At 44.8% G+C, this 27,457-nt stretch overlaps 1 protein-coding gene across 1 annotated transcript in view; it reads right to left on the bottom strand.

The window, feature by feature from the left end:
• Positions 1-14,667: 14,667 nt before the first annotated feature.
• LOC146353026 (ovostatin-like) overlaps positions 14,668-27,457 on the bottom strand; it is a 66,571-nt gene continuing 53,781 nt past the window's right edge. The window contains exons 31-36 of the mRNA XM_084835474.1: positions 27,294-27,418; positions 23,623-23,713; positions 19,766-19,834; positions 19,577-19,679; positions 17,633-17,708; positions 14,668-15,945 (exon numbers count right to left, since the gene is read on the bottom strand). Of these exons, the coding sequence (XP_084691600.1) occupies positions 17,656-17,708; positions 19,577-19,679; positions 19,766-19,834; positions 23,623-23,713; positions 27,294-27,418 (441 nt within the window). The 3' untranslated portion in view covers positions 14,668-15,945; positions 17,633-17,655. The remainder of the gene's footprint in view (positions 15,946-17,632; positions 17,709-19,576; positions 19,680-19,765; positions 19,835-23,622; positions 23,714-27,293; positions 27,419-27,457) is intronic.

Below are 27,457 nucleotides of genomic sequence, written 5' to 3'. Positions count from 1 at the left end.
AGCCAAAATGATCAGACAGTGGAACACCTTCCCTACATGGACATACTAGAATATTTGCAGCTTGCTAATTTTGAAGGAAAAAAAAAAGTGATCAAGGAGGGACATGATAGAAGTTTATAAAGCTGTGAATGGTGTGGAGGATATACAAAAAAAGAAGGGTTTCTCTCTCTTTCTAATAATACTAGATCTTGGGGTCATCTAATAAAACCAATTCACCAGAGATTCTGGACAGACAAAAGAAAGTGCTTCTTCACACGTAAATATAATTAATGGAATTTGCTGCCACAAGATGTAGTAATGGCCACTAGCTCACATGGCATTAAAATGGGATCAGACAAATTCATGGAGGAAGTCCATCAATGGCTATTAGTTTTGATGGCTGTATGAAACCTCCAGGTCCAGAGGCAGGATGCCACTGAATACTAGTTGCTGGGGGGTGGGGGCAACAATGGGAGTTTGCTAGAGGATACTCCCATTGAGGATGCTAGATTAAATGGACCTTTGATCTGCCCAGCATGGCTTTCCCCATGTTCTCATGGGTTAGGGAATATCAAAGTGGGAGAGCAAAAATCATAGGAAAAGATGACTGCACTTGTGAAGAAATTTAGACCTCAAGGCTATTTGCTTATTAATTAATTAATTAATTAATATCCCACCTTTCTACCAAAATAGCATTCAAGGTGGCTAACAATAATAAAATACAGTTTAAAAACAAAATCTTAATTAAAAATAACACAAACATAGTTTCTTTAAGACACATTTAAAACACAATAATAAAAGAAATAGACAGCACCCAACCAATTAAACTCTCTTTCAGCAATAGACCAGGAGGCTCTCCTCATGGGGGATTTGCTGCAAATTGGGAGCATTTCGAGGCTGTTGGTGGCAGGTGATGTCATGGCCAATCTGCAGCCACCCCAGAGATTTCCAGTGGGTTTTCTGAGATGACTTTTACTCCATTTTATTTTTTTAATTTGGATTCTCCACACTTCTGGTATGGTATGCCCCTTTCCTCCGCATTTACTTTACATGATAACCCTGCCCAGGGGTGTGTCTTTCACCTGGCTGTGACCTCACTGAGCCTTTCCAGCCTTCAGAATTGCCCTGCACTCATGTTTCACCAGTAATTAGCTTCCCTGATGATGCACTTCTCTGATGTCTGCATTACTTCGTTTCTCCATTGTTGTGTTAAATCGCATCTCCAGTATTGTGTAAAGTTGCTTCTTCAGTGTTATGTAAAGTCACTTCTCCAATCAGGAGTCTGTCACTGCAAGCAGGGAGAAAGTGCCCAGAGAAGGAGAAAGGCCAGGGGGTGGTGGTGGAAGCAATAACTCTGCAACAGTTTGCAGAAATGGGGCAAAATCGGTGGGGGGAATGGTCTCAGGGGGAGCCTTCAGATGCTGTACTTGAGGATTTTGGCTTCTCAGGGCAAAAGTATGCACATTCAGGAACAGGGGAGAGAAGAATAACTCTGTAATAGTTTGCTGGAATAGGGGGAAATGGCAGGGGGATACACTCAGGCGGAGCCTTCAGGGGCTATAAAAGCAAGCAAGCTCCCAGAGAACGAGTGATCAGGGAGAGCAAACAGGGAGAGCAAACAGGAGTTGGGGAGTTGCAGTGGAAGAGGAGACAAAGGCAAAGCATGGGACTCTGTTGTTAACCGCCAGTAAAAAGAGGACAAAGCACAGTCTATACCAGTACAAACAGAAAGCTAGAAACATAAAAGGAATAGAGACTATGGAAGGAAAAGACTCTCCAGTGGTGGTGACCTACAAGGTCTGTGCAAAGTTTGTTTTCTTGCCTGAGATCAACATGGCCTACATGTGCAACAAGTGCAAGTTGATTGCACTGTTGGAAGAAAAAGTAAGAGGACTGGAGTGGCGAGTGGCGACCCTCCAGGGAATAAGAGAAGACAAAGAGTTCTTAGAATGGTGGAACCACAGCAGCAAAGCAAAGTACAGAAGCTAGAAGAGCAACAGCAAGCTGAGGCAGAAAAGGAAAATGCTGAGGCAAGGAAAAATGAAGTAGAGGATACTCCTTGGAAAAGGATGACAGGAGCATAAGAACTAGAAGCCACTCTGCACCATTGGAAGCAGTGGAACTATGGAACCGTTTTCAGGTACTTGAGGATGAGACTGGAGGAGAGCTGCAAGGAAGAATTACAGGGACCCTGCATGAGACCAAGCAAGAGGCTGAAGGTCAGTCAGGCAGAAGCAATGAAACCAAGGCCTACAACAAGAAGAGAAGAGTAGTAGTTGTAGGAGACTCCTTGCTGCATGGGATCGAAACCCAAGTATGTCACGAAGACCCATGGACTTGCCAGGTATGCTGTCTCCGAGGAGGACAGATTAGAGATGTGACTGAAGGGTTGCCTACACTCATAAAGCCCACTGACAGGTATCCCTTTCTTGTCATCCATGTGGAAACAAATTATACCGCTAAGCGGAGCTACGAAGGAATCACGTCAGACTTTGAAGCTTTGGGAAGGAAACTCAAGAACCTTGGGGCCCAGATAGTTTTCTCATCCATCCTTCCAGTAGTTAGAAGAGGGATAGAAAAGGAAAGGAAAATACTCTGGGTGAATGACTGGCTACGAAGGTGTTGCTGACGTGAGAGAATTGGATTCTGGGATCATGGGCTATACTTCCTGGAAGATGGACTGTTGGCAAGGGATGGGTTGCACCTCACAAGGGCTGGAAAGAATGTGTTTAGCCACAGCATGAAGAATGTAATCAGGAGGGCTTTAAACTGAATCCTATGGGGGCAGGGGAGGGGGAGACGTAAAGTTGGGGGTAACAATGGATGAAGGCTCATGCACCACAATGGAGAGAACAGCTGTAATAGCATCCCATAATAGTCTTCATAAACATGTAGGCAGAAAGCCAGACTATAAAGCACATAGTCTTCTATGTCTATATACTAATGCCCAGAGTATGGGAAACAAACTGAATAAACTTGAACTCTTAATTGGGAGGGAAATTATGACTTGATTGTTGTTGTTCTTTATTCGGTCAGTCGCTTCCGACTCTTCGTGACTTCATGGACCAGCCCACACCAGAGCTTCCTGTCGGCTGTCGCCACCCCCAGCTCCACCAAGGTCGAGTCCGTCACCTCCAGAATATCATCCATCCATCTTGCCCTTGGTCGGCCCCTCTTCCTTTGGCCTTCCACTTTCGCTAGCATCAGCATCTTCTCCAGGGTATCCTGTCTTCTCATTATGTGGCCAAAGTACTTCAGTTTTGCCTTTAATATCATTCCCTCAAGTGAACAGTCTGGCTTTATTTCCTGGAGTATGGACTGGTTTGATCTTCTGGCAGTCCAAGGCACTCTCAGAATTTTCCTCCAGCACCACAGTTCAAAAGCATCTATCTTCCTTCGCTCAGCCTTCCTTATGGTCCAGCTCTTGCAGCCATAGGTTACTGTGGGGAATACCATTCCTTTAACTATGCGGACCTTTGTTGTCAGTGTGATGTCTCTGCTCTTAACTATTTTATCATATGACTTGATAGTTGTAACTAAAACTTGGTGGGATGACTCCCATGACTGGAATACAGCAATTGAAAGATATAACTTGTTAAAAAAGAACAGACAGAACAGAAAGGGAGGTGGAGTTGCACTTTGTGTGAAAAATACATATCTCTGCACAGAAATACAGGAGGAGGAGCTTGGTAGCCCCATTGAGAGCATCTGGGTTAAAATAAATGGAGCAAAGAATAATAGGAACCTGGTGGTGGGAGTCTACTACCAGCCACCCAATCAAGGAGAAGATGAGGATGAAACTTCTGAAAAGCAAATAGCCAATGTTTCAAGGAAGCATGATGTAGTAGTAATGGGGGACTTCAATTTCCCCAATATTTGTTGGGAGACAAATTCTGCAAAACATGGCCCCTCCAAGAAATTTCTGACTTGTGTTGCTGAGAACTTCCTCCTACAGAAAGTGGAGGAAGGAACTAGAGGATTGGCTATCCTTGACTTGATCCTAACCAACAGAGATGACGTAGCGGGTAAAGTAGCAGTTATGGGAACTCTGGGGAAAGTGACCATGTTATACTTTAATTCTTGGTTCTAAAGGAAGCAAAAGCTGAGTGTAGCCAAACATGTACCCTGGATTTAAGGAAAGCCAATTTTAATAAACTCAGAACAATGATAAGTAAGATCCCATCGCAAGAGACTCTAATGAGAAAAGGAATCCAAGATGGGTGGGAGTTTTTAAAAAAGGAAATTCTCAAGGCACATTACAAACAATTCCAACAAGAAGAAAAGGTGGAAGACAACAGAAGAAGCTTCACAAAAATCTTAGTAATGACTTGAAAACTAAAAAGGACACATATAGGAAATGGAAGGAAGGCCAGGTTACAAAGGAAGAGTACAGGCAGGTAGCACAGAATTACGGGCATGGCGTCAGGAAGACTAAAGCTTAGCAAGCTGAGGTTAGTGAGGGATGCTAAAAGCAACATAGTAAAAGACAGAGGAAAGAAATGGTGGTTCAAGTATTAAATATGGATGGCAAAATGATAAGAGATGACAAAGAAAAGGCAGAAGTGCTCAATTCCTATTTCAGCTCAGTCTTCTCCTGAAAGAGGGTCTATGACCCCCTCTGGCAAAGGCAAAGTACAGGCTGAAGGGGCAGGATTGTGGCTTGAGATTGATAGGCATATGGTCAAGGAACACCTAATTACTTTGAGTTCAGATCTCCAGGGCCAGATGAACTGCATCCTAGAGTAATAAAGGAACTGGAAGAAGAACTCTCAGAACAGCTGTCTATTATCTTTGAGAAATCATGGAGGATGGGGGAACTGCCAGATGACTGGAGGAGGGCTAATGTTGTCCCTATCTTCAAAAAGGGTAAAAAGGTCAGTCTGACATCAATCCCTGGGAAAATTCTGGAGCAGATGATAAAGCAATCCATCTGGAAGCACCTTGAAAACAATGCAGTGATTACTCGAAGCCAACATGGATTTGTCAGGAACAGATCCTGCCAGATGAATCTGATCTCATTTTTTGATCAGGTAACCTCCCTTGTAGACTGTGATGCTGTGGACATAATATACTTCGACTTCAGCAAAGCTTTCGACAAAGTGCCCCATAGTATCCTCATGAGCAAACTAGCTCAAAGTGGGCTAGATGAAACAACGATCTGGTGGATCCACACTTGGCTACAGAATCGGACTCAAAGAGTGCTTATCAATGGGATCTCATCAAAGTGGGGAGAGGTAATGAGCGGGGTACTGCAGGGCTCAGTCCTGGGCCCAGTGCTCTTCAACATTTTTATTAATGACTTGGATGCTGAGGTGCAGGGAATACTTATCGAATTCATACTATTCTATGATTCTATGATTCTATGAGATGCTGCACTTGAGAACTGGGGATTTTGGCTTCTCAAGATAAAAGTGCGCAATGGAGAAAAATGGAGCAAAAACTCTGGCAGATTGCTGGAATGTGGCCAAATTGCGGGGGGGATGCTCTCATAGGGAGTCTTCAGATACTGCACTGGATTTTGGCTTCTTCAGGGAAATCTGCACACTATGGGAAAAATTAGTTGCTCTCCATTCATAATAATGTAGTAGCAGGGGGAGCCTGGACATGGGCTGGAAAACAAGCTTCTCTCGTTGGTTGAGCAGCACCTGCAAAATTTGCTGATGTTCAGTTCTACTCCCACCACCCCACCCAGAAGTGCTGTGTGACCCCTGAAAACCAGATTTTAAAGGTACGGTACACTCAGCTTTTCTTGCTTCGTGTGACCAAATCCTATTCCATGAAAATCCAGGTAATACTCCAATGTGCTTCTCATAGAATCATAGAATCATAGAATCATAGAATCATAGAATAGTAGGGTTGGAAGGGGCCTACAAGGCCATCGAGTCCAACCCCCTGCTCAATGCAGGAATCCAAATCAGAGCATCCCTGACAAATGGCTGTCCAGCCTCGTCTTGAAGGCCTCCAGTGTGGGAGAGCCCACCACCTCCCCAGGTAATTGGTTCCATTGCCGTATTGCTCTGACACTCAGGAAGTTTTTCCTGATGTTCAGTCGGAATCTGGCTTCCTGTAACTTGAGCCCATTATTCCGTGTCCTGCACTCTGGGATGATCAAGAAGAGATCCTGGCCTTCTTCTCTGTGACAACCTTTCAAGTACTTGAAGAGTGCTATCATATCTCCCCTCAGTCTTCTCTTCTCAAGGCTAAACATGCCCAGTTCTTTCAGTCTCTCTTCATAGGGCTTTGTTTCCAGTCCCCTGATCATCTTTGTTGCCCTCCTTTGAACCCTCTCCAGCTTGTCTGCATCCTTCTTAAAGTGTGGTGCCCAGAACTGGACACAGTACTCCAGATGAGGCCTAACCAGTGCTGAGTAGAGGGGAACTAGTACTTCCCGGGATTTGGAAGCGATGCTTCTATGAATGCAGCCCAAAATAGCATTTGCCTTTTTTGCAGCCACATCACATTGTTGGCTCATATTCAGCTTGTGATCGACGACAATTCCAACATCCTTCTCGCTCGTAGTGTGGTTGAGCCACGTATCCCCCATCTTGTAACTGTGCATTTGGTTTCTTTTTCCTAGGTGCAGAACTTGGCATTTGTCCCTATTAAATGCCATTCTGTTGTTTTCTGCCCAGCACTCCAGTCTATCCAGATCACTTTGAATTTTGTTTCTGTCTTCCAAAGTATTAGCTATCCCTCCCAATTTTGTGTCATCTGCAAATTTGATCAGCATTCCCTGCACCTCCTCCTCCAAGTCATTAATAAAAATATTGAAGAGCACTGGGCCCAGGACTGAGCCCTGCGGTACCCCACTCGTTACCTCTCCCCAGCTTGAGAAGGTCCCATTGATAAGCAGTCTTTGAGTCCGATTCTGTAGCCAACTGTGGATCCACCGGATCGTTGTTTCATCTAGCCCACTTCGAGCTAGTTTGCTCATCAGGATATCATGGGGCACTTTGTCGAAAGCTTTGCTGAAGTCGAGGTATATGATGTCTACAGCATTCCCACGGTCTACAAGGGAGCTGACTTGATCAAAAAATGAGATCAGATTTGTCTGGCAGGACTTGTTTTTGACAAATCCATGTTGGCTTCGAGTAATCACTGCATTGTTGTCAAGGTGCTTCCAGATGGATTGCTTTATGATCTGCTCCAGAATTTTCCCAGGGATTGATGTCAGACTGACTGGTCTGTAGTTCCCAGGTTCCTCCTTTTTACCCTTTTTGAAGATAGGGACAACGTTAGCCCTCCTCCAGTCATCTGGCACTTCCCCCGTCCTCCATGATTTCTCAAAGAGAATAGACAGCGGTTCTGAGAGTTCTTCTGCCAGTTCCTTTATGACTCTAGGATGCAGTTCATCTGGCCCTGGAGATTTGAACTCATTCAAAGTAATGAGGTGTTCCTTGACCATATGCCTGTCGATCTCAAGCTGCAATCCTGCCCCTTCAGCCTGTACTTCGCCTTTGCCAGGGGGGTCATAGACCCTCTTTTGGGAGAAGACTGAGCCAAAGTAGGAATTGAGCACCTCTGCCTTTTCTTTGTCCTCTGTTATCATTTTGCCATCCTTATTTAATAGCTGAACAACCATTTCTTTCCTCTGCCTTTTACTATGCACGTAGCTGAAGAAAGCCTTTTTGTTGTTTTTAGCATCCCTCGCTAACCTCACCTCGTTCTCCGCTTTAGCCTTCCTGACGCCATCCCTGCAATTCTGTGCTACCTGCCTGTACTCTTCCTTTGTTACTTGGCCTTCTTTCCACTTCCTATATGTGTCCTTTTTTGTTTTCAGGTCATCCCTAAGCTTTTTGTGAAGCCACATTGGCTTCTTCTGTTGTCTTCCACCTTTTCTTCTTGTTCTCATTCCATTGTCGTGAAGATTCCCCACCCCCCACCCCTAGTTTATATTCCAAAAGCCTCCTTGAATAAGAAAATTTTTGCCAGCTAGCAGAAGGACAGCAGCAAGGGGGCCAACCTGGCCTCTCTCGGCAGGGATTTCCAGAGTCTGGGAGTGGCCACCAAGAGGGCCCTCTCTTGCATCCACACCAAATGTGCCTCCAATGGCACCAGGGATTCACTGTCTCCAGTACGCTTGCAGATCTGTCTATGGTTTTTAGACATCAGGGACTACCCCTGCTGCCATGACATATTTTATGCGGAATGAAGCAGCAGAGGTGGGAACATAGGACACTGGCTTATACTGAGTCAGATCACTGGCCCAGCTGGCCCAGCATTATCAACACTGACAGGCAGTGGCTCTTCAGGGTTACAGGCAGGAGTTTTTCCAGCCCTATCCGGAAAACCTGGTGGGGATTGAACCTGGGACCTTCTGCATGCAGGGCAGGTGCTCCGCTACTGATCTATGGCCCTTCCCAAAGGAACAACATTATTCATCCAGCAAATTCCTCTTGACAAAGCATCATTAGACAGGACACTGTTGGTTTAAAGCTACAAACATCGATTGACAATCTTCTCCACTAAGGAGGCAACTGTAGGCTTCAGCCAAATAGAAGTCTAGAGAAACGATAGTGTTGGCTTAATGTCCATTACCATTTTCCCTGCTTGGTAATTTGGAGGGGGAATGTTGGGGCTACTGGCATTCAGTAACATGAGCACCGACTTCCCTACCTAGCCTGGGAACGTTTATGTCCATCCGCCTCATGTAATCATCATCTGACAAACGCTCTCTAAATAAGGCAGTTTCATTGTCACTTTCTTCAGTGCTTGAATAATCTGGAGGAATTTTTTCCTCAGGTCTTGGTGGAGGAGGAGAAACATGTTGCTTTGGGATCCATTTATACTTTGAATGAATGAATGCTAGGATTGACACGTTTTGATGATAGTCTTGTTCTAAGCTTTGTGACAATGTTTCCAGTTGTTGAGAAAAGCTACTCGGTCAACGCTGGATGGCAGGCAGGATGCCAAACAGCCATTGTGGTAAAAATGGCAAAACATGCTTCTTTGTTTCCCAGTATATCAGTGGGTCACTTTCTGGTTGGGTGAAGCTCACAGATATACTGTCAGGCATATAAGCATTCAGCTTTTCCTTGGCAATAATGGTGTCATAATCCATAGAAGCAGTACAGGCTTGCTTGTTGGTTTGTTCCTGGGTTGTTGAAAGTTCAAGTTCTTTAGCCAAGGTTGAGTAAAGACTGAACTTAAAAGTATTAGTAGTAGGTGAGAGAGGTGCACTTGCATCCACATTCCCGGCACTGGTATGCAAAGGAAAGAAGTTAGTTCCTGAGAATGATGTCTTCACAGAAGAAGAACTGTTTTGAGGTAGTTTGAGATGGTGTCTTAATCTTATGTTCTGAATCACTGATCATTTTATTTATTTATTTATTTACAATATTTATATACCGCTCCTCATCAGAAGATTTCGGAGCGGTGAACAACATAAGAATAAAACAATGGTTAAAAGAGTTTAAAAAGTTAAAACATTTTTAAAAAGACAAATCCCAGTGAAGTGGAATTCAACAACCCACAGCTGGTCATGCAAGGAAGGCCTCTTGAAAGAACAACGTCTTCAGGAGGTGCTGGAAAGAACACAATGTTGGTGCCTGCCAGACCTCTAAAGGCAGGGAATTCCCCAGGAAGGGGGCCACCACACTGAAGGCTCTTCTCTTGGTGGACTCCAACCAGGCCATAGGTCCATGCGGAACCACCAGGAACGTGTCCTCTGATGACCTCAGTGACTGGGCAGGTTGGTAGGGAAGGAGGCGCTCTCTCAGGTATCCTGGTCCCAAGTTGTTTAGGGCTTTGTACACTAGTACTAATACCTTAAATCTGGCCAGTAGCGAATAGGCAGCCAGTGCAGTTCCCTCACCAGAGGAGTTACATGCTGAAAAGGGGCAGCTCCTGACAACAGCCAAGCTGCTGCATTCTGCACTAGCTCCAGCTTCTGCACCAGCCTTAAGGGCAGCCCCACATAGAGCGCATTGCAGTAATCCAGTCTTGAGGTTACTAATGCCTGTACCACCATGGTCAAACTATCCCTGTCCAGGAGAAGCTGTAGCTGTCGAACCAGCCGAAGCTGGTAAAAGGCACTCCGAGCTGCCGCGACCACTTGGGCCTCCAGCGACAATGATGGATCTAGGAGTACCCCCAGACTATGGACCTGATCTTTCAGAGGGAGTGCAACCCCCATTTTAAGTAGGTATTGATGGAGAGACTCCAAGTGATGGTCCATTTTCTTAATCAGTACTTTCCTCATGTTGTGTCTGAATCTCAGGTCAAGAAAGGTTTTAGCAATGTTTTCTGGTCATCTGTCATTGAGGTTATGTGCTTGTTTGATTTCATTTCCAAAGTGATAAACTCAGAAAATCCCAGAGGTCAGTAGTTGGCTAATGCCAGCGGTTCTTAAAAGCAGCAAAACTTTATGTTACTGCACCTGATATAATTTTCAATACTGGCAATTCCTGCCCAAAGATAGCTTTCTCCAAGCAAGAAAGCAGCCATTGAGGCTCTCCAGAGGGGCACCTGCCACCCACCCTATTCCTCATTCTGAGTAAGGCATAGGCAGACAGTCACTCCAGAGAGCCACGGTGGCTGCTCTCCCGATCCGATGCGACAAGTGCAGCAGCAAGAGAGTTCCTGCTATGGTTCTCCAGAGTGACTGGCTGATACCTTGCTCTGAGGGATTCTCAGAGTGAGGCATTGGCCTACTTGGCAGTCCAGAGAGCTGCACTGGCTGATGTCTCACTATGATCGGTTCTCAGAGTGAGGCGTCGAGCGGGTAGGCTCTCTGGGGAGCCCCACCATTGGCAATGCCACAGCTGGCCTGGCTGGGCCAAATGTCGCTTTGCAAGGGGTCCTTCCTCAAAGCAAGGCATTCTGGGTGAGGTGGCTCTGTAGATCACCTGTGCTGCCATAGCACAGACAGTCTCCAGGGTCATCTCTCTGCCAATGCCTTGCTCTGAGGAAGGACCCATCAGAGCAAGATATCAAGGGGAAGGCATGTACCAGCAGTGGAGGAGACTGGCAAGTGGGAAGGAGGAAGAAAGGAAGAGGAGGTGTGGTGCGGTGGGCTAATAATCCGATTTCCTTGTCAAATCAACTGCCCCAAGAGTTGAGGTATGGACTACCGATGGTACCAGCATGTAAGCCTCTAACTGTTTCCCACTGACCTGTGAGTGACCCAAGCTAGGGGTAGACTGAAGGGAAATGTTATGCAACAGTATACATGGAAAGAGAATGCTGGTACATTCTAAAATACTATTTGTTTAATCAGAGGCACTTTTAAATCATTTTGGAGGTATTTAATTGATTCATTAGTTTGATTAATTAATCAAACATTTCAGCTATACTGCAACAAAGCACTTCTTATGGTTCTAGTTATATGCTTTGTTGTATTTTTATATATATATACAAAAGTGAGATTTTAAAACTTCCTACTGCTATGGCCTTTAGCAAGAAAAATAAATAAAGTGATAATTAAATCAGTAACCCTCCAATAACTAGGGATGTATGAAAGCCACTTGCCTTTCCGTGGATTATGTTGATGGTGGGGGGGAGGCGTTCCGTCCCTCCCCCCAGAATCCTCGACGGGGGGGGAGGCGATCCGTTCCTCCCCCCCAGAATCCTCCACGGCCCGCTGTGCTCCGTGGCAGCTCTGCGAAGCAGCCGGCCAGGCACAGCCAGGCCAGAGCCCTCCGCAGCCGGATTTCCGGCTGCGGAGGGCTCTGGGGGGGAAAAAACCCACATATGCAAATGGCGGCAGCTACGGCTGCTATTTGCGTTCCTGATTTTTGGCCATCTTAATCTACCTAAATATTTACGTAGACTATGACGGCGAAAATAAAGGGGAATGCAAATAGCGTAGCGGGCGCTATTTGCGTCCCTTTTTGATTCACCGTTTTAGCCTACGTAAATATTTACGTAGGCTAAAATATTTACGCTGCCATTTGTGTACATGGTTTTGTTTTTTTTTAACCCAGCCATGATAGGCTATGTAAATCTTTATGTAGCCTATCACGTCATTTTTTTTGTTTTGTTTTTTTAACAAGACTGCAAATGGCGGCGGCGGCAGCCAGTCGGAAGACCAGCTGCCGCAGCCGTCGCCACCGAAGCCGTCGCCGAAGCTGCCGCTGCCCGGAAGATCCACCCCAGGTAAGTCTCGTCCCGGGGAGGATCCGCGGGGGTGGCGGGGGGTGGCAGGCCGTTCCGCCATGGAGTTCGGGGGGCCGAATGCACTGGCATTCGGCCTCACCGAGATCCGTGGCAGAATTCTCTGCCATCCCTTCCAATAACCCTACAACAGGCCGGGGGTTATTGGAAAGTTGCTTCCCCATCTAACAAGCAGTGCTGCCTCTGTTCAAATGACATGACAAGCCACAGCTGGGGCTTGAATAAGCAGTGAAATACCCATAGGCAGTGCAGCTCATCGTGGCTTAAATATGCTACAGTGGGCTGTGGTGATTGTACAAACGAGGTCATTCAGTGAGATGCTCCTCAGCGTCAGCTGCTAAACAGCTTATGTTTTCTAATGCTTATCCTCCATATTGGTACAGACTGCCATAATTTTCAGAACTCTGTCCTAAGGGAATCTGCACTCTCACACACCTGTTTTCCAAAAGTTGTCTCCCCTTTTCTTTACATTACTAACATGGAAACAAATGGCTGTGAAAGCCAAAGCCAAAGATACACAAATGGACTACCTGGGCATCTCTACACCAGCCTAAAATCCTGCATTTAAAATGGGGCTTTCTGCTTCCGTTTTAAATGCAGGATCACAATGACATCCTTTTTCACAAGCTTCCTTTTCCCCCTCACCTCTCCCCTCCTGCTCCCTGTACCTGAGTCTTCCATTATCTTTCATCGATCTCGCTCCTCTTCTTGCCGCTTTTCCTCTTTTCACAGAGGGAACTCACGCGGAACTAGGGATGGGGGAGAATTCCGCCACAGTTTCCAGTGAGGTCGGATTCTTTAGAAAAAAGAACCGCAGCGTACGCAAATGGCAATGGCTATGGTGGCCACCATTTGCGTTCCCTATTTTCCCCCGATTTATCTTACGTAAATATTTACGTAAGATAAATCGACGAAAAATAGGGAACGCAAATGGTGGCCGCCGTAGCCGCTGCCATTTGCATATGCTGCGTTTTTTTTTTTGTTAGGTTAGCCGTGATAGGCTACGTAAATTCTTACGTAGCCTATCACAGCTGCCTGGCTGGACACAAATGGCGGCCACTACGGTGGCTGCAATTTGCGTCCGCACCAGCCCGTCCATGGCCGGAAATCCGGCTGCGGACGGCCCTGGCCGGCTGCTCTGCAGCCTGGCTGCGGAGCGGAGCCGGCTGTCGAGGATTCCGGGGGGGAGGACCACGAAAAGATTCCACGAAAAGGTAAGTGACTTTTGTACATCCCTACGCGGAACATTATGGGATAATTTGATAGCTCATTATCTGAGATCTATTTAAAAATGGAACAAAGGGCATCTAGTGCAGGAGACTCCTTGAATGATCATGGTGTCATGTAAAGAGCCCGCAAACTTCCATGAAGGAGCAATCGCAGGGTAAAACTCCGTGTGAAGAAAGCCCCTATCAAATTATCACTGTTATGTGGTCTGAGGTAAACAAAGAAATGGATGTTAAATGTATTATTTTATATTCCCCCCCAAATACCTGCTGTGAACATCCCTCCTTAAGTGAGGTCCTTGGTTTGAGGCAATCACTGAGAGATTTTCCTGTCTCTGACATGGACCTGTGAAAAACTGAAAATCTGCCCCAGGATATGGCACTCTAGAAACACTCCTATGCCAGCAGGCAAAAGGGCAGGGGAAGGAAAAAAGCTCTTGGGCCACCTCCTAAGTACACTGACCCTCCTGACAATTGAAAGCACTATGACTTCCCCCCTCCCAGAAAGCCCTCCACCTTCGCTGGGGAACAAGGCTCTGGGGAAGAGGGGAAAGTACTGATGGGCCTCCTAATAATGATATTCTCAGGACCACCCAGAGACCACCCCCTAGTAATGTAGGGAGGGGTCCATCTCTCTGTAAAAGTGTATCATAGTATCTACTAAATTATACTTGCTCTCTTTTGGGGTGGAGTGTCAGGTTGGACTTGCTACTGGGAAGTAGTGGGAGTTTGGTACTCAACCAAAATCCACTTTCTCAGTTTTTCAGAACACACCTTTAAAAGAAGAATTGCTAGAGTTGGGATTTTTTTCTGGTCCCAGAGAATCTATTTATTTGAACAGACCAGGGTTTGTATGTGTTTGAATAGCCCTGTTTGATACAGTGAAGCCTTCAAACAAACTTACACATCTGCCAGCTTTGGACATATTGTACCCACCCTGACTGAATGAAGCCATGCCTGCTGTCACCCCTTGTACAACCCCTGCCATGGTGCATCCCCATAGCCCCCTGAGATGTCTGTCCACTCCAGTCTCAGCGTGGGGGGGGGGAACTGTCCCCCAGTAGGGTGGAGGGGCAGGCATATAACTCTGTCTCTCAACATACTACTCTCCCCTGGATGTAAACTGTATGGACTGCAAAGCTATGTGCTGGTTAGGGAAGTCTGCCCCTTGTGGCTCAAGATCTTACTGCAGGTTTCAATTACATGGACACATTTAAATTAAATTAATTAATGTGTTTCAAAAACCAAATAGCCCTATGGTTGACACTGCTGGGCTCCCCTTAGTATGCATGCCAAGTTTCAGGTGTCTAGGTTTCACGGTCTTGGTGCTGACAGACAGACAGACAAACCCAGACCCTCTTTTATTATTATAGATACAACTTAGGAATTCCACATGGCTCCTTCTTTGTATTTTATTTTTCAATAGATTCATGAACAGAAGGACCAATACTCAGAGAAATGGGGGATGCTGCCCAATCTTGTTGAGAGGCTCACTGCACATGAAAATCACTAAAACGTCCAAACAATCCTGAGGGAAGGGAATCCTTTGAGCCTGATGGGAAATCACTGCATGTGAATTAAGTAACATTCCTAAAGATGCTGGGTCTGTTCCCAATATATGCCTTACCTCTTAGGCAGCTCTGAGCAGGTAGCTTGCCTAAGGGAGAAAGGAGAGAGCTCCACTCATCGCCATTTTGCATCTGAACTGCTAGGCTTCAGAACTGCCACACTCTTATGTTGCACTCAAAAGGGGAAGGAGAGCTGTTTGCTTAGGAGAGGAGGGAGACAGGGAGCTGCCATTCCTTTGTACTGTGCTTGTACTTCAAAAGCTAGGCCTCTCTGTGACGTTTTTGGCTCTTGTCACACTCCAACCCTATGCTTCATAAGGGGGAGAGGAAGAGATTGAAGGCTGCTCAGGAGAGGAGATCCTGAGGGCTGATCCTTCTCCAATGTCCCAAATTGCTACTGTGAGGCACTGAAGACAAAAACCAGGCAGGAGTAACCACACTATGGGTAAAAATGCTGAGGTAAAAAAGGCAGGAAAACAGAAGAGGCCTCATGAAACCTTTTTAGGGTATTACATACAGCACCTTCACTCCTCTTTGCATCCATGGACTCTAGTTGCTGCTGAAAAGATGCATTATCTTGTAATCCTTACAAGAACCCTGCAAAGTATTATCCCCACATTACAAATGTGGGGGTGGATAAGGCTGAGAGATTGTGGCTTATCAGTCATTAAATGAATTCACAGCAGACAGAGGCAAGATTCAAACCAGTGAAGGACTTCTAGGTCACAACTCAGTTTCGTAGCTACTGTATCAGCACTTAGGTTTGTTGGAAGACATCACCCACACAATGTAAATTGAACCTGGATTCTTGCCTATTTGACTATCAATATCAGAAATTGTGATGAACAGACAAGACATGTAACTTTAATAATTGTAAGATTTTATTACAACGATGTGGTGCAATCATCTCTCATTGGAGTGGCAAAACTCCCAGTTGAAAGGTGTATTATGATTTTCCAGTGATTTTCTCCTGAGACAACATTCCCCACGACCAGCACCACCAACGTGCTCTGGGCTGGTTGCAGAGATAACATATCTTCTAATGACACAATTTTGTCCTACGGAGATAAGCATAATAAACCATTATTATTATAAAGTGATTCAGTTAAAAGAAACCAATCCATTAAAAAATAAGGAATGACTCAGTTCTAAGAGCTACTTGTAGATGCTTGAGGTACAGATACTGAAACAGATAGATGGAGAGATTGATGATACGAACAGTGGGGTCAAAAGTTCATAAAATGCTTGCAACATGTCAATGCAAAACTCAGATGTATAGATAAGCACAGTGATCATTTGCAAAAGCAATAGTTGGTGATAGATACAATCTTTCTGTCTTTGCTATGCTTAACATCTGAAATGTGAGAGAAAACCGTGGTCCTGATATAAAGCTGAATGTCATATAAACTAAAGTGGAGAGTGCAAAAGCTGGTTTGAAACTCAACATTAAAAAAACTAAGATCATGGCATCTGGCTCCATCATTTCCTGGCATACAGAAGGGGAAGAATTGGAAGCAGTGACAGATTTTATTTTCTTGGGCTCCAAGATCACCGCAGACGGTGACTGTAGCCATGAAATTAAAAGAAGCTTGCTCCTTGGGAGGAAAGCTATGGCAAACCTAGACAGCATAGTAAGAAGCAGAGACATCACCTTGCCGACAATGGTTCGTCTAATCAAAGCTATGATTTTCCCAGTAGTAACGTATGGCTGTGAGAGCTGGACTATAAGGAAGGCTGAGCGTCAAAGAATTGATGCATTCGAACTGTGGTGCTGGAGAAGACTCTTACGAGTCCCCTGGACTGCAAGGAGGTCAAATCAGTCAGTCCTAAAGGAAACCAACCCTGAGTGCTCATTGGAAGGTCAGATACTGAAGCTGAAGCTCAAATATTTTGGCCACCTAATGTGAAGAGAAAACTCCCTGGAAAAGACCCTGATGTTGGGAAAGATTGAAGGCAAAAGGAGAAGGGGCCAGCAGAAGATGAGATGGCTAGATAGCATCACTGATGCAATGAATATGAACCTGAGCACACTCCGGGAGAGAGTGGTGGACAGGAAGGCCTGGCGTGCTATGGTCCATGGGGTCACGAAGAGTCGGACACGACTTAACAACTGAACAACAACAACATATAAACTAAGCAACATTTCCTATAGTGTACACAATTTTATTTATTATTGCATTTATATCCCGCCTTTTTTCCTCTTGCAAGGCACCCAAGGCGGCTTACATTATCCTCCTCCTCTCCATTTTATCCTCACAACAACAACCCTGTGAGGTAGGTTGGGCTGAGAGTGTGTGACTGGCCCAAAGTCACCCAGTGAGCTTCCATGGCCGAGTGGGGACTAGAACCCGGATCTCCCAGCTCCCAGTCCAGCACTCTTGCCACTACACCACACTGGCTCTTTTTGTCATTCTTTTTGTCCTACTGAAGCTCTCTCTGTTCAAGCAGATTTCGCAGGTTTGTGAAGCAATACAAGGAACTGCAAAACCGGGTGCACAGAGACGATAATGAGACCAGTGATTCCCCTATCATATCAACTGAAACTCTTTGATCTCCTGCTGAAAGCACATACCAATTCACAATAAAGCTATAGAAGTTCACCAATAAGACATTTAAAACACAATTTAGAAACCGTATCAAACCCCTTCCTCTTTCTTTCATGTCCTTTGCTCCTCCCACTTACCAGCCAAGATATCATTAGCCTCACTCCCATTTTGAAGTTGGTGTTTCTATCATCCAACTTACCCTCCCCAGAATATCCAACAGGCTCAAGAATCTCTGTCATTGCAAGGGGACTCATATTCAGCAACACCAACTTCATCTGGAGGAGAGAAAGTAACATAAATGTTATTTAGCACCCAGCCCTTATGCTTTGGGACAAATGAATTCTATTTCACATAAACCCTCTACTAGCACTATCTTGCAATTTTAAAAAATGAAATTAAAAAAATGAGAGGAGATTAAAACAGCTCCCTTCCCATGAGAAATGGAAACTGACTAATTAAGGGGTAGTTGAGAGGCTATATGGTGCTGCCATACTGTACAGGAAGCGATAAGATGATCAGATGCTGCAAGGAGGCATAATAGCCCTGCAAAGCCTCAGTAGTATTTTGCCAGTTCTCACTGGCCAGGTTGGTGCTGTGACTGTGGACTTCATCACAAGGAGCTTTTATCTTGTGATTGAGATTGCTCCTTCACGGAGGTTTGAGGGTTCTTTAGATCAGCGGTCCCCAACCTTTTTGGGACCAGGGACTGGTCCCGTGGAAGATGATTTTTCCACGGACCGGAGCTGGGATGGGACCAGGCTGCAGTAGGGATGTGGGAACCCCCCTTACCTTGGGTACGTGGGAGGGGGGAGGTGATCCGTCCCACCCCCCGGAATCCTCGCCGGCCCTGGCTGGCTCCGCTCCACGGTGAGTCCGAGGAGCTGCTGGCCGGCTCCAGCCGGAGGCAGACTTCCGGCCACTGGGACGCAAATGGCATCTGCATAGCGGACACCATTTGAGTCCCTGTTCTTTGCAGTAATAGGCTATTGCTGCAAAGAACAGGGCCAGAGCTGGCTGGTAGCTCCGTGGACTTGCCGCAGAGCGGAGCCGGCCAGGATTCCGGGGGGGGGGGATGGATCGCCTCCCCCCTGCAGACCCAAGGTAAGGGGGGGTTCCCACACCCCTATTGCGGCCTGGTCCCTAACAGGCCACGGACTGGTACTGGTCCACAGCCCGGGGGTTGGGGACCCCTGCTTTAGATGACTCTGTGATCATCCAAGGTGTCTCCCGCACCAAATGTCCTTTGTTCTGTTTTTAAATAGATTGCAGATACTGAGCTATCAAATTACCCCGTTGTGTTCCACTTCAGTTTCCTCCATGCAAGGAGTTAAAGTGGCAATAACAGGAGTGAGATCAATGAAAGATAATGGAAGACTCAAATACCGGGAGAAGGGGGGGGCGGGAATGGAAGGGGGATCCTGCATTTAAAACGGAAGTAGAAAGCCCCATTTTAAATGCAGGATTTTAGGCTGGTGTAGAAATACCCTGTGTTTTATTATCCTCTCCACAAGCCCCAATAGCCAAAAATCAGATCTGACAAAATCAGGAGAACACAAAGACTGGCATGTGTTGGATTGGCAAGGATGTTTGGATTCTCCATAAAAAACGAGTGAACAGAGGATGGCAATTCTACTACTAGTGTGGAAGCACCCTAAGCTAAACAGTCTCTAATTGGAATCCTTCTCTCTCGAATGGTAGAACTTTGCATTAAGTCCAATGAATGTCCATGGCACGATTCACTTCATATGAACCCAAGAGGAGCCCTGCTGGATTAGACCAAAGGTCCCTCGAATCCACCACCCCATTTCCTACAGTGGCCAGCCAGATGCCTCGAACAAGATGCTTCCCAAACAGGCATGAAAGCACCAGTCACCCCATGTTGCTTGTCCCCAGCTTTTAGTACTTGGAAATATATTGCCCCTGAATATGGACCTTCCATTTAGATATTGTTCATAGTCAATGCTGTTGGAAGGCCTATTCTCCATAAACCTGTCTAAAACTTTCTTAAAAACTATCTAAGCTACTTCCCATCACCACATCTTGTAGAAACAAATCCCAAAACCTAATTATGCACTGGGTGAAGAACAGAAGAACTTCAGATGAACACCAAAGTCCTAAGGCATATTACTGCTCCAAGACCTACCTGTTTCATAGTAGTCATAAATCCGCACTGAAGCTGGTTTAAGATTTGTAACAGAAAGATCTTGCACAACTATGAGACTGAAACTGGTTTCCTTGTTTGAAAGCTAGGATATAAAAGCACAGGAGAATGCTCAGTCTTGTAGTCCATTAATATTTCACAAAGCAAGAGACAAATTTGAACAGTACTTACTTCCTCCAGATAACAGAGAACATGGTTTTCTTTGGTTTCCACCTTCATCACACTATTATCATCACGAAGCTGTGAACAACGAAGCACAGAAACCATTTAACTGCTGATATTATTGTATTTTTAACTACCAATGTTATTATCTTCTCTGCTCTTCTACATTTGTTCATAGTTTATTTTATTTGTTCATAGTTTAATAATTTTTGTAATTATTAATTAATTTTATTATTTCAGACTCGAAATCTGCTTTGGAAGTTGTTTTTCTAAAAAACTGAAAGACAGGATGAAAATGTTTTGTCTAAACCTCTCTCCAAAGAAAGTGGGTGGAGAATGTGTAGCAAACTAATAACCTTAAAGTTGACTTTACATTTCTTAATTAGTGGTGCTGCATGAACTGTGTGAAGTATTGTCCTCATTATGCATTAGAAGGCACACCATACTTGACTACGTATGATGTTCCTTCTAATGGCTACTGAGAATCTCATCTTTAATAACCTAAGAGCAGACCTGCTGAATCAGACAAAGGCCTATCTAGTCCAGCATCCTGTTTCTCACAGTGGCCAACCCAATAACTATGGGAAGCCCACAAACAGGACATGAGGACAATAGCATTCTCCTGCTGTTGTTTTTCTTAAAATGGCCAAGAGCTGATTGTAGTTCAGATCACGAACTTCTTATTGCACAATTTAGAATCAGACTAAAGAGAATACAGATCAGTTAGATATGAGCTCACTAATATTCCTAATGAATATGCAGTGGAGGTGAAGAATAGATTTAAAGGACTAGATTTAGTAGATAGGGTCCCGGAAGAACTATGGACAGAAGTTCGCAACATTGTTCAGGAGGCGGCAACAAAAAAAGTCCCCCAAAAAAAGAAAAACAAGAAGGCAAGATGGCTGTCTGCTGAGACACTGGAAGCAGCCCAAGAAAGAAGGAAAGCAAAAGGCAACAGTGATAGGGGGAGATATGCCCAATTAAATGTAAAATTCCAGAGGTTAGCCAGAAGAGATAAGGAATTATTTTTAAACAAGCAATGTGCGGAAGCAGAAGAAGATAATAGAATAGGAAGGACAAGAGACCTCTTCCAGAAAATTAGAAACACTGGAGGTAAATTCCAGGCAAAAATGGGTATGATCAAAAACAAAGATGGCAAGGACCTAACAGAAGCAGAAGAGATCAAGAAAAGGTGGCAAGAATATACGGAAGATCTGTATAGGAAGGATAATAGTATCGGGGATAGATTTGACAGTGTGGTCAGTGAGCTAGAGCCAGACATCCTGAAGAGTGAGGTTGAATGGGCCTTAAGAAGCATTGCTAATAACAAGGCAGCAGGAGATGACGGTATCCCAGCTGAACTGTTTAAAATCTTGCAAGATGATGCTGTCAAGGTGATGCATGCCATATGCCAGCAAATTTGTAAAACACAAGAATGGCCAAGAGATTGGAAAAGATCAACTTATATCCCCATACCAAAAAGGGGAAGCACCAAAGAATGTTCAAACTATCGAACAGTGGCACTTATTTCACATGCCAGTAAGGTAATGCTCAAGATCTTGCAAGGTAGACTCCAGCAATTCATGGAATGAGAACTGCCAGATGTACAAGCTGGGTTTAGAAAAGGCAAAGGAACTAGAGACCAAATTGCCAATATCCGCTGGATAATGGAGAAAGCCAGGGAGTTTCAGGAAAACATCTATTTCTGTTTTATTGACTATTCTAAAGCCTTTGACTGTGTGGATCATAACAAATTGTGGCAAGTTCTTGGTGGTATGGGGATACCAAGTCATCTTGTCTGCCTCCTGAGGAATCTGTATAACGACCAAGTAGCAACGACCAAGTAGTAAGAAAAGACCACGGAACAATGGACTGGTTTAAGACTGGGAAAGGAGTACAGCAGGGCTGTATACTCTCACCCTACCTATTCAACCTGTACGCAGAACACATCTTGCGATATGCTGGGCTTGATGAAGCAAGGGCTGGAGTTAAAATCGCTGGAAGAAACATTAACAGTCTCCGATATGCAGATGATATCACTTTGATGGCTGAAAGCGAGGAGGAGCTGAGGAACCTCATGACGAAGGTGAAAGAAGAAAGTGCAAAAGCTGGGTTGCAGTTAAACCTCAAAAAAAACAAGATTATGGCAACCAGCTTGATTGATAACTGGCAAATAGAGAGAGAAAACGTGGAGGCAGTGACAGACTGTCTTTCTAGGCGCAAAGATTACTGCAGACGCTGACTGCAGCCAGGAAATCAGAAGACGTTTACTTCTTGGGAGGACAGCAATGACAAATCTTGATAAAATAGTAAAGAGCAGAGACATCACACTGACAACAAAGGTCCGCATATGGCTGCGAGAGCTGGACCATAAGGAAAGCTGAGCGAAGGAAGATAAATGCTTTTGAACTGTGGTGCTGGAGGAAAATTGTGAGAGTGCCTTGGACTGCAAGAAGATCAAACCAGTCCATACTCCAGGAAATCAAGCCAGACTGCTCACTTGAGGGAAGGATATTAAAGGCAAAACTGAAGTACTTTGGCCACATCATGAGAAGACAGGATACCCTGGAGGAGATGCTGATGCTAGGGAAAGTGGAAGGCAAAAGGAAGACCAAGGGCAAGATGGATGATATTCTGGAGTGACGGACTCGACCTTGGGGAAGCTGGGGCTGGCGACGGCTGACAGGAAGCTCTGGTGTGGGCTGGTCCATGAAGTCACGAAGAGTCGGAAGCGACTGACCGAATAAACAACCACAAAATAAAAAGGTCTTTGCTCAGCACCTAAAAGCCATTATATTTGGTGTCAGGTGAGTCTCCCTGGGGAGTGCATACATTTTATAGACAGGGCACCATAGCCGAAAAGGCCCTTTCCCTGGTCCTTACCTGCATAATCTCTGATCATTACCTGGAGAAGGTCTTCAGAAAATGACCTTAAAAATCAAGCAGGCTCATATCGGAGAAGGTGGTCCTTCATATTCCTGATTCCCAAGCAGTTAAGGTCTTTAAGTGTTAGAACTAGCACTTTGAATTGTGCTTAGAAACAATGTTGGTATTTCAAAACTGAAGAGATATGCTCCATTTGACCAGTCCATTTCTTCTAATGTTTTATGGTAGTTACTTTTTTCCAACCTGGTGCCATGCAGATGTGTTGGACTAGAACATCCATTAACCCCATGGTAGGAGGTGATGGGAGTTGTATTTAATCTCCCCGCCCCCGGCCCCTGATGAAAACAGGATGGCACCACAAACAGGAAAAAAGGGAGGGAGGAAACTTCAGATCCTGAGAAAGAATTTATTGTATGCCCAGCACATTCTGGAAAATCCTTCCCAGGAGCAAGTTTTCTACAAAGATTCACCAATACAAGGAATACTCTAAAGGACAAAAGGTGATGGGAGTTATAGTCCAACACATCTGGAGGGCGCCATGTTGGGGAAGGCTGCCATGGGTTAAATATCTCCGAGGATCAAATTAAGGGTCTTATACTTGTATTTTTGTTGACATGATGAAAACCTGTTGATTTCCATATAATGTCATGGCTAGCACATTACATAAAATATGTGTGCAGTAAATTATGTCATACTTGCAAGATGCCCACCATATGGTGCGAATGTGCATGGAAATTAGGGCTTGCACTGAGTGTTCTTCTGTTTTGATTTTCAGGTTGAGTGTATTGCTACGATGGGAAGTGCAACACACTGTTTCTTCTAGGAAGTGTGAAATCCAAAACCCTAATCTGGCCTACTTGCAAATCTGCCTTGTGCACCAAAGTGTTTTTGTAATTAATCATGGATGTCCTTTTATCTCCTCATACCCTGGAATCCTACCCCTCACCCTAGACACTTATTTTACACCAGATGTTCTTTACCTTTTGCAGGGATGACTGCTCAGGTATAAACCCTGTAATCATCTTTACATCAATGATGACCATGTTGGAGCTATTGCGCTTTCCAGTGTATCTGAAAGGAGAGAAAACTTACAACAATTTTTATACCTCTTCCAAAGTTATCTTGGAATACAGTATTTTTTAACTGCTTAAAATGCATTTCATCCTGCAGGTAATTTGGGATTATTTTTCCTTGTAGTTTATAAATTCGAGTTTGCACTCTGTATTTACCTGAGATGACATTCCAAGCTTAATTTCAGTAATCTCATACCAGCCCAGAGCAGTCACGCAACCTCTTCAGATGCAAATGCCTTAGCCACTGTCATTCTGTGTCTGCTTGGCTGGTAATATGACTCCAGCCAGAAATGTCTGAAGAAGTAATTTTCCAGTAGATAGGAGATTGGAGGCACAGCTAATAGAAAAGACAACTGTCCTCTTCTTCTATGTAGTTGAGTTGCAAGGTTCAATGTGAAGTTCTTATAACATTATCATTGCTAATATGATACACAATTTCTGTACTTGCCAGCATCTTTAGTCATTTGGTGACTATGTTGTTTCATAATAGGCAATATCAATAACACATTTATGACCTATTTGCAAGCTTGCAGGGATCAGCTCTTTGGCATATTATACACTTGTGGGGATCTGTTTTGTCTCTTCCACCTTCATTGTTCTGCGTGGTTGCTACTCTTTTAGCCTGAGTCTTCCACTCATTTATGATACCCAACACCAAAGAAAATCAAGACAACCTTGAAGGAATAGTTATATATGTTTGGTTAACATCTACCTGAAATCACTGGTAGAGCTGGTCCACAGTTATGGAGTGCCATCAATATGCAGATGGCATCTCTCCTTTTCTTTAGGCCCAGGGATAGCTGTGGATACCCTAAACAGGTTCCTGGAGTTAGTACCGGGCTCCATGGTGGCTAGGAATGTTGGAGGAATCCATCAGGGGGTCACATTTGCCAAGCTTTTAGCAGCTCGGCCCCCTGGACTCCGGCTTGCTTACCTGTGAGTCAGGATGGCAGAGAATTCCGCCACGGACTCCAATGAGGCTGTATTCTAAAGAATCTGGCCCCCTGGAGTCTGTGGCGGAACAGAGCACTCGCCTCCGCCTCCTCGCGGAATCTGTCCGGGTCGGATCCCTCTCGACATCGATCCTGCGGAGCTGGCCGCCCGCTCTGCATCACTGGTAAATGTCGATATGGCCAGCAGCCATTGCCGTGCCATATCGCTGTATAAGTAAGTCTCTGGACGCAAATGGCATAGTGGATGCCATTTGCGGCCGTAAAGCTGATAGATTAGCCTAAATGCAGCTGTAAATGGCTGCATTTAGGCTAATCTACCAGCTTTACGGCTGCAAATGGCGCCCACTATGCCATTGCATCCGGAGACTTACTTATACAGCAATACGGCAGGGCAATGGCTGCTGCCTGCCCATATCGATGAAATTCGCCAGTGATGCGGAGCTGGTGGACGGCTCCACAGGATCAACGCAGAGTGGAGCTGGCCTGGACGGATTCCGGGGGGAGGGATGGATCGCCTCACCCTGCGGGCAGATTCTCCTGCAGAACGACAGGTAGGAAATCCGCCCATCCCTATCTGTGAGCTGGCCCGACTTGATCTGTATTTAGTTGCTTCAGCTTGAGGATTTTCACGTCTTTCCCCCGTTAAAATTGGCATTTACCCAAATTGCAAGTGCAATTTGCACAAGGCAAACATATTTAAGGCCACAATTTGCGCAAATTATGCAAATTACAGCTGAAGTTTGCATAAATGCTGATTTTAATGAGAGAGAGAAAAGACGCTAATGTTCCCGGATTTCGAGGAAAAGCCCCCAGCTCGGCTCGCAAATGCAACTCAAGCAGGGGGCTGAAGGGAAATCCAGCAAACCCAAAAAGGATCCGATTTCTCCACAGTGGCCATCCCTAATGAGGACTAATAAACTGAAGCTCAATCCAAATAAGACAGAGGTGCCATTGTGAATCCAGGGGAGTGACACTCAACCTCTTCTGAATGAAGTCACACTCCCCCTTAAGGACCAGGTTCACAGCTGGGAGTTGCTGCTCTATCCAGCATTGCTGCTGAAAGCACTAGTGGCATTGGCCACAGATAGTGCCTTTGCCAGCAGACAGTGCCTTTGCCAGCATTTGCTGGTATGCCAGCTGCATCCCTTCCTGGAAAGATGATCTAGCTGCCGTTATCCATGCCCTAGTAACAACCAGGCTAGGTTACAATAATGCGTTATATATGCTTGAAAAGCATCTGGAAACCAAAACTCATACAAAATTGTTTAATTGGAAATGACTGCCATAAAAACATCATGACAGTTTTGAAAAAGTTGCACCGGCTACCAGTTTGTTACCAGGCTCAATTCAAGGTGCTGATCTTGGCCTTTAAAGCCTTAAATAGCATGCAATCAGAGTATAAGAAGGACTGTCTTCTCCAACATCAAGCTGCCTATCAGTTAAGATATTCTTTGGAAGCCTTTCTTCAGGTGCCTCTGCCTTTAAAGGCTAGATAAGTGGTTAATGAGTAGAGAGCCTTTTCTGTGGAGGTAGTCAAATTGTGGAGATCCCTCACTAGGTACATGCACATGCTGCCTTCATTACCAACTACCTTAGGATGTCATGATAAACCAAAATAAATCATGGTTTATTATGACAGGACTGAATCTAGCCTCTCCCCAGGTTCACATGATCTCCCCTCCTCTCTCCTGGTACAGCCAAGAGGAACGTGGAAGCATTTGCTTCCATTTTTTATTTATCTGCAGTTTGTTGTATTGTTCAAACCCTACAAACTAAGTAATTTTAACTATGGTTTGTTTGAAACAAACCGACTTCAAATCATGGTTTATTAAGCTGGCTTGTTTCAACAAACCATTGTTATGATAAAACACAATGTAGGGTTCAGATGTGGTTAATCAAAATCAGAAGTGTAAACTTCTGATCTCTTTGCAGCAGCACCAGAGCTGGTGCAGCAGCACCAGAGCAGGAGAAAGGCGCATATGCAAGCCTATGGAGAGGCTAGGGAGGCGTGGTTTGTTGTGACATTCAAACACAGCTCTCTTTTTAAGGTGCCAAGTGAGGTCCATCATGTTCTCTTGGGCTTTTAATGGCATATAATGACTTTTTAAAATAACTTATCCTTTTGGATTTACTGCTGGTATATGGATTTTTAGTTACTGACTCATTATTATTTTTAATATGCTGCTTCATTTGTTATTGTTTTCACTGTTTACACCACTGACTCACATATGGTTCTAAGTTACACTTCTTCCTCATCATATGGACCAATAGCACACTGGTAATTTGACAGCAGGTCTGGTTAGGCGGTTCTACATTGTAGGTTCAAATTCCTCCAAATGGAGTAGTCCTTGTGGCACCATCATGTGGAAGAATTACATACAAGACTGATGGGCCATGCTGCTGCTTTATAGAAAGCTGCAGATGTACTGTGAAGCATTCCTTAATTCCCATGATGCAGCAGCCTTTACCTCTTGCAGTGCAGGCTGATATGCTTGGAGAATGGGTAAGATGGGTTTAGATTACTGATTTGCACATCTCTGATGCTTCAGCGCAGGCCATGTTGCCTAAGTGAGGCATTCACATACATTATCATCAATGCATATCAGGCTGATACATTAAAGGTACCTGGCAGTAATGCCAATGGCAAACTTTATCTGGAAGCTGCCTGAACAAGAGGCATTTGAAGTCTGTACAGAAAGGGAAAACCCAGAAGACCTTTGGGGAAGGATGATGTTGTATCTCAGAGTTGTCTGGAAAAAGATGGAAAATGAACATGATTGAAAAACAAA

Source organism: Heloderma suspectum, chromosome 2 (assembly GCF_057233095.1).
Source record: "Heloderma suspectum isolate Gila_16-S chromosome 2, 16-S_ref, whole genome shotgun sequence".
Lineage (NCBI taxonomy): Eukaryota > Metazoa > Chordata > Lepidosauria > Squamata > Helodermatidae > Heloderma > Heloderma suspectum.
This window is presented reverse-complemented; position numbering and strand designations above follow the sequence as displayed.